Raw genomic sequence first — 11,104 nt, 5'->3', positions numbered from 1 at the left:
GTAGATACATTTCAGCGGAATTCACTCACAACTCATATACACAATGCTAATTTTCAGTCAGAACAAATTAAGACAAGAAATAGCAATTCAAATACATATTGTCTTTGCCATTTCTATTGAAACACCACCTTTTGATTTTGCTTAAAATTTAGTAATTAGTAACAGCTTTCGGTTGATTAACAACGGCTTTTAGTTACAAAATTGTCTGAATATGAACGTTGCCAAATTTACAATTAACAAGTGGTGCTTCAATAGAGATGGCAAAGACTATATACATATTAAATATTTCATCATTACATGTTAAGAGCAAGATTAAAAGTCAAGCCTCAATTCCAGTGAAAAGTTTTCTGACCACACTACAAATACATTATTTTTCAATTTAAGAGGACCAGAGATTTTTGCAAAATACAGGAAATTAATTATTATTAACGATATACCTAATTGCCACATTGGAATTTATTGCACACTTAAATAGTGGTGGCCAAACTGTCACAGTCAGCACAAAATACAACAACAATATTCCGACTCCGCAGTGGTGTTTGACAACAAGCATTTTCTCGAAACAGTCAAAATTATCGAAAAGTGTCAAGACAAATCATCTCGTTTCTTATACTATTTGATTACAAAAAAATTATCTTGCCAAAAGTCTGCATATAAAACCTTTTGCTGGCACTCCAAAAAATAAAAAACCCGCGTTATGAAAAATGAAGATAAACATTAATTTGGTAATGCTAGGTATAAGCTGTGATGTTGATCGCCTAGATTGGCATAAAATTAAATATATGATCAAATTTCGGTTTCAAGGTATAAATATAGAAATTACAGTGTGCTGCCTTTCCCAAAAACGGCCTTGCATTCTTGAAAATGTTGTTTTATAATTTAGAGTTTTCATCCAAAAATCGTTGTTTCGGGTCAAAACTCAACACGGAGTCATATGCTATATGTGTAGGCCAATGAAATTTTATACAATTTAAAACCCATGTACTTTGTAGGTACAATTTTCAAGTGACGTCTTCACATTATTGGTGGGGATGATTAGACAAATTTTGGTTAGCGGTTTACCATCCACATCATATTCCCTATATAAATAAAAAAATTGACAACAATCGACCCAGTCCTTTTGGAGATTATCCGTCTAATAAAAATCCGGATGGCAGACAAACGGACAGACGGACAGAAGGACAGACGGACAGACAGACAGACGGACGGACAGACAGACGGAAACGGAGACCTATTTCTTCGTATTCTAGGGGTCATCAATGCTCGAGAAAACGTAACAATAGTCAGTTGACGGACTCGATTACAATACTTTCTTGGCTTACGCTCGAGAAGTAAAAATTCTAAATGAAAAATTCTTGTTTACACAAAATACTAGGCAGTTATCTCGAGTTTACAGAACCTGATAACCTATACATTTTTAAAACGCCTTTATCAACGTTAAGTAGTAAAACAGCAAATCTCGTCAATACATGACAGACAAACAAACTGCGACAATGGTAATTTCCATGGATAGATGGGTAGGCAAAGTAGCCATTGTAACCGGAGCTAGTGCTGGAATCGGTGCTGCCATCGCTGACCAACTTGTTGAAAACGGCCTAATTGTAAGTGATAAAATCAAAAACCACTGTTTTTAATTTAAACGCAGTTTTCACAGGCTGTCGGACTAGCACGTCGCCCAGAATTAATCCAAGAGCATGCCAAGACTCTCAACAACAAAAAAGGGAAACTCTACGCAATTAAAAGAGATTTAAGAAAAGAGGAAGATATTCAGGGTGCTTTCAAATGGGTTGAAGATAATTTAGGACCAGTACACATTCTTATCAACAACGCTGGAACGGGTACTGGAGGTGGACTGACAAATACCAGCACTGAAGACTGGAGGAAAGTTTTCGATCTGAATGTTTTGGGTTTGTGTATAGCTACAAGAGAAGCAATAAGTTCAATGAAGAAACACAAGATTGATGATGGTCATATTATTCACATCTATAGTGCGGCAGGTCATCGAGTTTTTTCTCCTCAGTTTAATGTCTATCCGGCTTCTAAATTTGCTGTTACTGCTTTGACTGAAACGTTGAGGCAGGAGTTGAACAGTCTTGGTACTAAAATCAGAGTTACGGTGAGTGGAAGTAGTGTTAAATAAATACATTATATTATAATAATTCATATAAAAACATGACTATAGACTGTATTTTGTTGTAGAGTATTAGTCCTGGACTGGTAGCCACAGAGTTAACCACATTAGGTACAAAGTTACCATCAGACGTTAGAGAAGAATTTCATAAACGACCTATTTTGAAAGCTGCAGATATCGCTGATGGCGTTGTCTACGTTCTGTCAACGCCAGGGCATGTTCAAGTGAGTTTAGAATCTGGAGGCTTAACTATTAATTAATATAAATTATTTTTATGCTAGGTTCATGAACTAACGATACGGCCGTTTTAAGAATAGAAAAATTCCAAAATAATGTTAAATATAGCAAACATCATTATAAACATTGACAATTGATAAGCTTACAGAATAAAACAAAAACCCGTAAAATTAATTACAATTTATTGGCATTCAACCAAATTCCACTTTCCGCAGTCAGTACTAAAGTACTTTTTTTCATCTTCAAAGGCTCTTGTGTTCTGTTATTAATAGTGAACTTAAAATTTCTTAACAAAGAAATTAATGCCAATTTTGACTGTATCTGTCCAAAACGCATACCTAAAACCTTACAGTATAAATCTCATTTAGCAACCATTTTTTTCATACCTATACAAATTCTAGCTCCTTCCCCAAACGGAATAAACGCATAACTCTCTCTTAAACCCTTATTTGTGTCATTAAAACGTTCAGGATCAAATTTCTCAGGCTCAGGATAAAATTCCTCATCGTGGTGAATACCAAGAACCGGAATCACAACTGTAGTACCTTTCTCAATCACCACATCAGTACCAAAAACTTTGTAGTCTTTTACACACTTCCGATTTAAATACGCTGCCGGCGGGTACTTTCTTAAAGTTTCTAAAATATCTTTTTACCTTCAACTCTTCGACATGACAAACTCACCATCTAACACTTGCTCTAGATATTTCATTTCTTGGATGGCCTCATACGTAATCACGTTTTGGTACTTCTTCAAAACTTTTCCGACCTCTTCTCTAACTCTCTCTTGTATATCTTCGTTCCTTGCAAGCTCGTATAGAGCAAAACTGATGGCAGTCGGTGACGTGGACATCCCTGCCAGAAAGAAGATAAAACACTGAGCCGCTATTTCTTCAATTTTCAAATAACTTTCATCTTCGTTTCTCAGCTCGGTGAGTACTTGAAGAAAGTCGTGTCTTACAATGTGTTGCTTTTTCCTATAATCGATTGCCTCTTCAACTATCTTCAGAAAGAACGTAGATGCGTCTTTTGGTATCAAAGCAATGTTTAAAATTCTTCCAAGTTTTGGAAAATTGTCAACTATGAAACCCTTCACTCTTCTGGTACGTGATCGTCTGAAAATTTTTCTCCCGAATTGTTGTATGGGTGATTGCTCGGAAAAATTTTGCCAGTCTAGACCAAAAACGCAGGACTCGATAACGTCACCAATGAAACTATCCGCAATTGTTTTAGCTTCAAAGGGTATTTTTCTGTTTATTTCAGTTTCAATCTTTTTGATCAGAATTTCTTTACAGCTTAGAAGAAGCGGAAATATTGATTTTAGTTTGCCGGGAGTGAAGATCTGACTGAGGTTTGTTCTCATACGACGCCATTTTGGGCCACTGGTGTTGAAAATGTGGCAACTCAGAGGATCGTCTTTTTCGTTGTAGTACAGTCCACGGTGTGGAAAGTATTGGAAATCTTTTGTCATGATGTTTTTGAGTAGATGTAGATCCCTGACAACGTAAATTGGTGTCACTTGGATAAAAACTCCTCCATGTTTCCATTGGTTTTGTTTCATTAGATTATAGACATGTTTGAATTTGATGCCAAGGTGTTCGTTCAAACTAGAAAAATGTGTTTGCAGGCAGGGTACATTTCTTCGTTTCCAATGTAGATAAAACCAGTTGTATACACTGAAAATTATAACTGATAGAGTTATAACTATGATGATGAAATCACCGGTAGGTGAGTCCGCAAAAAACATTTTTAGCACACAGGAACCTTCTGGAGAATTTAATATGTGGTATGTTTGAAACTGTACTTTTATCTGAATTATCGTAATTAATTTAACTCCTTTAATGCCTGTCCTAAATCGCGCTTGAATAATATGGTGTTTCACATTGTCAAAACAATATTTTATAAAAAAATATATATATAACTAATGTGTCAGTGACTAGTTTCAACTCACCGAAACCTGATTAAACTTCTCAGTCCTTTTCCTCTACATCGTTTTTTTTTTTTTTTGATGTTCCACCAAGTAAGTTTTATCGCTTAGGTATATAATTTATTCTACTTTACATTCAGAATTACAAGTCATCAAACGTATGATTCATTCAAGGGAACCTTTTAGTACTTTTACATTATTTTTACTTGTAAAAAACACGATAAAGATAAAAAGTATGTTCATTAGTAGCCAACAGTGTTAATAACTTTTAATCGCCAGAACGACGCAAATAGGTATATAAAACCGCCAGACAAACTCAAAGTCACAGTTGCTTAGCAATAATTTACAACCATGGTACTATCAATAGCAAAATGGGTGGGCAAAGTGGCCGTAGTAACAGGTGCTAGTTCTGGAATTGGTGCCGCTATAGTAGACCGACTAATCGAAAAAGGGGTAATTGTAAGTACTTTTAATGTTTGTTTTTAAAATTACATCAAAAGAAAAATGCTCATTAGGTTGTAGGAATTGCTCGCCGAGTTGAACTAATCGAAAAACGCGCCAAAAGCTGCACGGTTAAAGAAAAACTGTACGCTGTCAAAGCAGATATCACGAAAGAAGATCAAATTCTGAAAGCTTTAAAATGGGTTGAGGACAATGTCGGCCCCATTCACGTTCTTATCAACAGTGCTGGAGTTATTTTGCTAAAAGGACTTACCGAAACCTCCACTGAAGATATGAAAACAATTCTAGAATTAAACGTCTTAGGTCTATCTATAATAACAAGAGAAGTAGTGAAGATGATGCAGGCTCACAAAATCAGTGGACATATTATACACATTAACAGTACTTTTGGACATCAAGTGATGTCGCATGCTTTTAGCATATATCCGGCATCGAAATTTGCTGTAACGGCTCTTACCGAGACGTTAAGGCAAGAACTTAATTCTTTAGGGCTGAAAATAAAAGTTACGGTGAGTGTTTTGGGTTGGAAGGGTTTGGATTTTGACGCATTTTTGTAGAGTGTGAGTCCGGGTTTGGTTGCTACTGAGATGACTACTTTAAATAAGGATATCTTACCGGAAGCTAAAGAAATGTTCGACAAAATAGCGATTTTACAACCTGCGGATGTAGTAGATGCGGTGGTTTATGCTTTATCGACCCCCGAACATGTACAGGTAAGTGCTTTTAAGGTTTCCAATAGCAGTTTGTTTAATCATACTTATTATACTTTATAGGTGCATGAACTTACATTAACTGGATTATAAAAAGTTTTAATGTGTAACTATTATAGATAGAAAGATAAATAAACTTTATAAATCTTTGTGACATTATTTATTTTCCATATTTTCTAAACTATATAGTTGTTAGTCCTTGCAGTCCAATTCTATACTATACAGATTCATCATTTTAATCACTAGTAGATTCAAAAGTTACAAGATTTGACAAGGCTTCGTAAAAACTAGACGGGCACCAGACTAGAATTCAAAATTTTGGCTTCTTGCCTAGACAGACCTCTCAAGATTTATTTACAACGTACTTTAAAATATGGAATTTGGACATAGGGAATAACATGAGGAATTATTATCTTATAAGTTATAAGTTATTCAACTCAAACTGAATTATTTTAAGAAACTCGAAATGAAGCCCTTCGACCAGCTCATCTTTCTCAACACCTCCATCGGCAGCATCATGACATGCTTTGGGGGACCGTCAAGCTAAGGATTTACTCGCGGTACCTCACTCAGTAATCACTGAACAACTCAAACTGCATTATTTTGTCCAACGTGATGTTTATTATAGGACAATTTAGACGCAATACATGCACAAAATGCACAAAATATTGTCACAAAATAAATCCATACATCGCCCCAGTACGACGCCTATGTGTTGCTTCTAGTATGTAGTATATGACTCATCGATCGGGCGACGCGGCGTTCACTAAAGGAAAGCCTACAAGCGCATGTCGCGACGGGTCCAGAAAACCCTCGAAGCGGCGTTCGCTAAAAAAGGCCTCGAAGCGGAAGTGCATGCTTAAATATAGTCTGGTCTTTTACATGCAAGATCGAGAGCTCGCATAAATGTTGCTTATTTCAATCAGCATTTTCCGCAACGCTGGATTGGAAAGTTCGGACCGACCTATTTGCCTGGACGTTCTCCGGATTTAAATCCCGATGATTTTTTCTTTGGGAATCTCTTCCCGACCGTGTGTATTCAAACAATACTACCTGATGCAAACTGAGACGCAGGCCAACAATATGACCTTCAGATTTCACCTCAAATACTGATCAACACGCTTAGGATCTTTGAAGATCGATTTACTTACTTACTGTACAGCAGCTAAGAGTGGCCTTTTTGAGCAAGTCTTGTAAATAGTGCAATACTTCTCTAGATTTGTACAATATTTCGTTACTTCACACGTTACCTATTGTTGTTAAATATTATTGTTTGTCGTTATCTAAATGGTTCGTTAAAATGTTCGCTTCAAAACCGCCAACTGTTGCTTTAATGGTAAACCTTATCATCACATGATAAAAACAAGCAGTTCCTCGCTTTTTATTCTAATCGCAGTAGACTAGCATTTTAATGACATTTTAATAATAAAAATGAACTAAAATTCACTGGCAGTGACAACATAACCACATAAAATATTTTGGGCAATTTGTGCATTTATTGCATTTAAGTTACCCTACAATAATCTGAGTGAGGTAGCCCGAGTAAAAGCCCAGCTTGACGGCCCTCCAGGATGTGTCAGGTTGCTGCCGATGGAGGTGTTGAAAAAGAATAGCTGCTCGAAGGGCTTCATCTCGGTCTTCTTTGATACGGCCTAGGTGTAGTCGGAGGTGGTTCGTTTGACGGGATCGCGCACTACGACCAGGAGTTTCGTGGGAGGATGCATGTGCTGCACCCTGCACCAATAAATGAATCAATTTATGCATTTATTCCGTTTTATTTCTCATACAACAATCATTAGACTGGATAAAATAATTCAGTTTGAGTTGTTCATTGATTTCTAAGTGAGAATAGAGGAATAATTAATAAATTATCTTTGACTTTTCGATTTTCCATTTCCATAACTAATACAAGGACGCTATCGATAAATCGAACCAAGCGCTCATTTCAAAATGCGATTTTTAAAGCCTTTTTATAGTGAATGGATGCAATGCAACGATTTGAAAAAAATACTGGATGATAGCCCTCTTTTACCTCCACAAACGCATGGGTCAACAATAACTTTAAAGTGATCTGGTGAAATATTATAAAATAAAAACCAATTCCCCATGTTAATTCCCTATGTCTGCAAACATTTAGAAAAACAGTTGATGTCTGTCTTTTTGTGAAAGTTATGACTTGGAAATTTGAGATGAGGATCATATGAAAAGAAGTAGTTTTTTGAACGATTTGGTTTTTAAATCTGGAGGGGTTTTCGAATGAGAAAAGGGGGGAAGGTAATGGTTGTGATATATTAGGTTCTGAAGCTTCGTCACCAACCTACCATGTGTCTCAGATGAATGTAATGTAACACTGTATCGCTTATACATACATATATCGATAATATACGAACTTTAGTTTTATATTAATATCGTTGAGCGTCGGGTAATAAAATCTCATTTTTTTTGAGCCATGTGGTGTGTTCAATGGCTATTGCTTTTTGAGTAGATCCTAATCTGGATCTGGTCCTGAAAGAAACGAATGTGGGACTTAGGTTGTAACGAAGAAAAATCTAAATGAACCAAACCTTCATTCAATAGGTTTTTCTAACCAGGTTTTTGTTAGTTGGGACATGTTTGTCATAGTCAATAGTCGAATGTTATTTAGCTACACTAGGATGTGCGGTCAGGTAAGACTAGAAAGCGATTCTGTATTGTAAACTTTCACCATTATCATTCGTTCTAGTTAATTTAATGTTCGACTGAAGATGAAACCAGTGAATCCTCGAAATATGTTCCAACAATCTTGGGATTAAAATGTGGAATAGATTTTAATTCGTTTTAGTATAAGCAACTTTCACTCATTCAACATTGTTGCAATTGACCGACGAACTTCAACTCGTCCATTTTGTTATTGTTGATTTAAAAAAAGTCCGGCACATGTTCAGTTGAGAACAAATCGACATTCCTGTTGGCGAAATCAATTAGATACTGAAATTGCAAAGCAAACAAATCTTCGTTAGGAGACAATGTATCAAAAATTTTAAACAAAAAATGTTCATTATGTTAAATTATGCATTAGGGAATTTAAGTGAATGTTTAAATCAAATGAGTACGAACTTGTTATTAAATGATTTTGTACTTCAATGCTCTTAATTTTCAAATAGTGTTTTGCAGTGAAATTTAAGTTTCAAAATCAGGACATCACAATACTTTAAATACTTTTAAACACTTATTTGTAACGTTTCCCAGAAGTAAATATTCTTAACTCTAAATGTCAATAGGATTTTAGAACACATTTATCAAGAACAAGTACACTAGGGGTCGATTCTTGCAATCTCTCATCTGGAAACGAGTCGGCATCGAGCACACACTGTTGATAAATAATACAGGAGTTATAAATGGTTTACTATCTGTCCTGAAAAGTGACTTTAAAAACAAATGCTGATGAGTCATATATTATTATTAACTATAATGAGAGTAATTTATATTACTATACAGGTCGCTAGAATATATGGAAATGGTTAAATTACTTGAGAACCAATTGTACAAATCAAGGAAAATTAGGTAGGTACAAGGCTACCAAATTTGTTCTCTAATTATTCATCAAAAAAAAAATTTTACTTCATTTGGTTTTGAGTTTCAATTGATTTTTTTTAATGGCACTGCCATATATATAATTAATGCATTTTTCTAGTCCTGTTGAATAATGTATGAATTATTAAACAGTTTTTAGTTGGCAAAGAAATTTATTCCTCACGGGTAACGACACTAGTGGGTAATCATTTTGAAAGCTTTCTACTGGTTCTTGCGAGTGAATAATTATTTATTATCTACGTGGAGTGTAGCCAAATCATTACTTTCGAAGCCTCAAACAACGCAATTAATTAATTGCACGACCACTGGATGAAACAAACCGCCGCTATTGCGATCCAATAATAAGTAAGGCAACGGGAGCGTTGCGAAGTCGGACTTTAGAAATTGTTGATGAATTACACACTCGCCATTCGGCTTGTGTGTAAACTCATCTTCGTGAGTAATCTCCCTTATTACCCGCTTATTGAATAATATATTATACTATTTTGAATAGAGTTTTTTTTTATGAATCCATTGGTATATCGTACTTGTTTACTGTATCAAACCTGGCAGGCTAGTCAATAGTACTCCTTCAGCCTGTCATTTAAGTAGTGTAGCACTTGACGTCCAAAATGGGGTGGAGCACCGTCTATTTGAAATCAAATAATTTGTGCTGGGAACTCCAGTTTTTGGTATTCGAAGCAAAAAAAAAAAAAAAAATTGTTGACGAATAATTAGAGCACTACTAGAACACCTATACCTAATTTCAGTTGATTTGCACAATTGATTCTCAAGATATATAAAATTATACTTTATGAATTTTATTTTATTGTTTTAATGGTAAGCTCTATAAGCTAAAATAAAGAATCATATTTTTACGAAATACACTCTTACGCAGCCTCGGTACGACGCCTATGGCCGTCGAGAGCTTTCTGGTCGTGATGACCCATCGAACGCGAACGCGGCGTTCTCATAAAGACAAGTCTGGAGCCGGCTACCGGAAGTCTCTATTGCGGGGTCTAGAAAAAACATAGAGGCCACCGTCGGGAACGATTATTAAGCCGAATTCAACTAGTGGAGTCAAGAGCGTCCAGTGAAACCAGCCGGACTTATTTTGTGCATAATCGTGTAATAGTTAGTCGTGTAAATTCAAGTTAGAAATAAATTGTTGATTTTTTACATGGCCGATTCAAGTACAAATATAGAAGCGGGGTATGCCTATATTGCAAACAAGTTCTTAAAATAAGTTTTGATGATGTCATTAACTTTATAGTAAAGACAGGAAGACAGGTATATCAATTTAAAATAGTGCCTTCAAAATTTACAAACCATCCATAACAAAATTTAGTCCCTTAAAACATATATGGTGTTCAAAATTTATTATAGCAGGCGTACCTTAACTAAAACTGAAATAAAAATCCTGCGTTCAGAATGTTGTCCATCCACTCTGCTACCTAATATTAAATTCAAATAATTATTATGAAATCTATATAGCGAAGATAACAGTAACTTGCCTCACAACAGGTGTACAATGTTTCAGCGTGTTAGTCGCAATTTAATAAACGAAAATACAGATTTTTATAAATCGAAAGGAAAAATAATTGTAATTAAAACTGTAACTGGATGGAGACATATTGATTAACATTAAGTTATAAATGCTAAAAAAAGGGATCTAAAAAACTGATATAAATAATTTACATTTAACAAAGATTTTACCTAAATAGAGCAGAAAATATTTGTAAATAATAAAAAGCATTGATGCAGAATGATGTGTAAATATTTTCAGTAATTAGACGTAGTTATTACAGCATCGTTTATGGTTCCCGTCTAAGTATTATTTTCGCTAGTTTTCATGCGAAACATTCCACCAAGTTTAAATTAGGAAACCATTTTTGATTATTTTGTAGATTAGTTGCATTTTAAATAAACTATGTAATTAACAGCATAATTGTAAATTAGCGATATAAGTATCCAAAACTGTTGCACCTTCAATAAAATGTATCTTATCTGTTTCCCAATAATAACTGTACAAGATAAAAAAAAATATGTAAACAACATCACCTTTAGTGTTAATCACTGCTAAAAA

At 35.0% G+C, this 11,104-nt stretch overlaps 3 protein-coding genes across 4 annotated transcripts; 2 read left to right on the top strand and 1 right to left on the bottom strand.

The window, feature by feature from the left end:
• The first annotated feature begins 1,437 nt into the window (after window positions 1-1,437).
• On the top strand, window positions 1,438-2,542 carry LOC135142065 (farnesol dehydrogenase-like). 2 transcript variants are annotated; one of them, XM_064073722.1, is made up of 4 exons: window positions 1,438-1,601; window positions 1,655-2,116; window positions 2,200-2,355; window positions 2,413-2,542. In XM_064073722.1, exons 1-4 carry the CDS (start codon window positions 1,470-1,472, stop codon window positions 2,440-2,442), a joined length of 780 nt encoding a protein of 259 aa, XP_063929792.1. In that variant the 5' UTR covers window positions 1,438-1,469; the 3' UTR covers window positions 2,443-2,542. The 2 variants fall into 2 exon arrangements, with proteins under 2 accessions (XP_063929792.1, XP_063929790.1); XM_064073720.1 differs by having other exon boundaries at window positions 1,439-1,601; window positions 1,646-2,116.
• On the bottom strand, window positions 2,543-4,182 carry LOC135142064 (probable cytochrome P450 6a17). Its single transcript, XM_064073719.1, has 3 exons — window positions 3,052-4,182; window positions 2,755-3,006; window positions 2,543-2,706 (listed from the first exon to the last, which is right to left on the bottom strand). The coding sequence occupies exons 1-3, from the start codon at window positions 4,112-4,114 to the stop codon at window positions 2,543-2,545; spliced, it is 1,479 nt and encodes a 492-aa protein (XP_063929789.1). The 5' UTR covers window positions 4,115-4,182.
• Window positions 4,183-4,392: 210 nt separating this feature from the next.
• Window positions 4,393-5,616, top strand: LOC135142067 (farnesol dehydrogenase-like). Its single transcript, XM_064073724.1, has 4 exons — window positions 4,393-4,753; window positions 4,810-5,265; window positions 5,314-5,469; window positions 5,530-5,616. Exons 1-4 carry the CDS (start codon window positions 4,646-4,648, stop codon window positions 5,557-5,559), a joined length of 750 nt encoding a protein of 249 aa, XP_063929794.1. The 5' UTR covers window positions 4,393-4,645; the 3' UTR covers window positions 5,560-5,616.
• Window positions 5,617-11,104: the final 5,488 nt, after the last annotated feature.

The sequence above is a fragment of the Zophobas morio genome, unplaced genomic scaffold, assembly GCF_036711695.1.
Source record: "Zophobas morio isolate AGI-343-1 ecotype UQ-CSIRO unplaced genomic scaffold, CSIRO_AGI_Zmor_V1 ptg000046l, whole genome shotgun sequence".
NCBI classification, from domain to species: Eukaryota; Metazoa; Arthropoda; class Insecta; order Coleoptera; family Tenebrionidae; genus Zophobas; species Zophobas morio.
This window is presented reverse-complemented; position numbering and strand designations above follow the sequence as displayed.

Coding starts and splice junctions, on each gene's coding strand:
- LOC135142065 (XM_064073720.1), top strand. CDS start 1,470: ATGACAGACAAACAAACTGCGACAATGGTAATTTCCATGGATAGATGG. Junction 1,602..1,645: donor TTGTTGAAAACGGCCTAATT/GTAAGTGATAAA, acceptor ATTTAAACGCAG/TTTTCACAGGCTGTCGGACT. Junction 2,117..2,199: donor GTACTAAAATCAGAGTTACG/GTGAGTGGAAGT, acceptor ATTTTGTTGTAG/AGTATTAGTCCTGGACTGGT.
- LOC135142064 (XM_064073719.1), bottom strand. CDS start 4,114: ATGTTTTTTGCGGACTCACCTACCGGTGATTTCATCATCATAGTTATA. Junction 3,007..3,051: donor TCTAGAGCAAGTGTTAGATG/GTGAGTTTGTCA, acceptor AAGATATTTTAG/AAACTTTAAGAAAGTACCCG. Junction 2,707..2,754: donor AGGAGCTAGAATTTGTATAG/GTATGAAAAAAA, acceptor GTAAGGTTTTAG/GTATGCGTTTTGGACAGATA.
- LOC135142067 (XM_064073724.1), top strand. CDS start 4,646: ATGGTACTATCAATAGCAAAATGGGTGGGCAAAGTGGCCGTAGTAACA. Junction 5,266..5,313: donor GGCTGAAAATAAAAGTTACG/GTGAGTGTTTTG, acceptor GCATTTTTGTAG/AGTGTGAGTCCGGGTTTGGT. Junction 5,470..5,529: donor CGACCCCCGAACATGTACAG/GTAAGTGCTTTT, acceptor TATACTTTATAG/GTGCATGAACTTACATTAAC.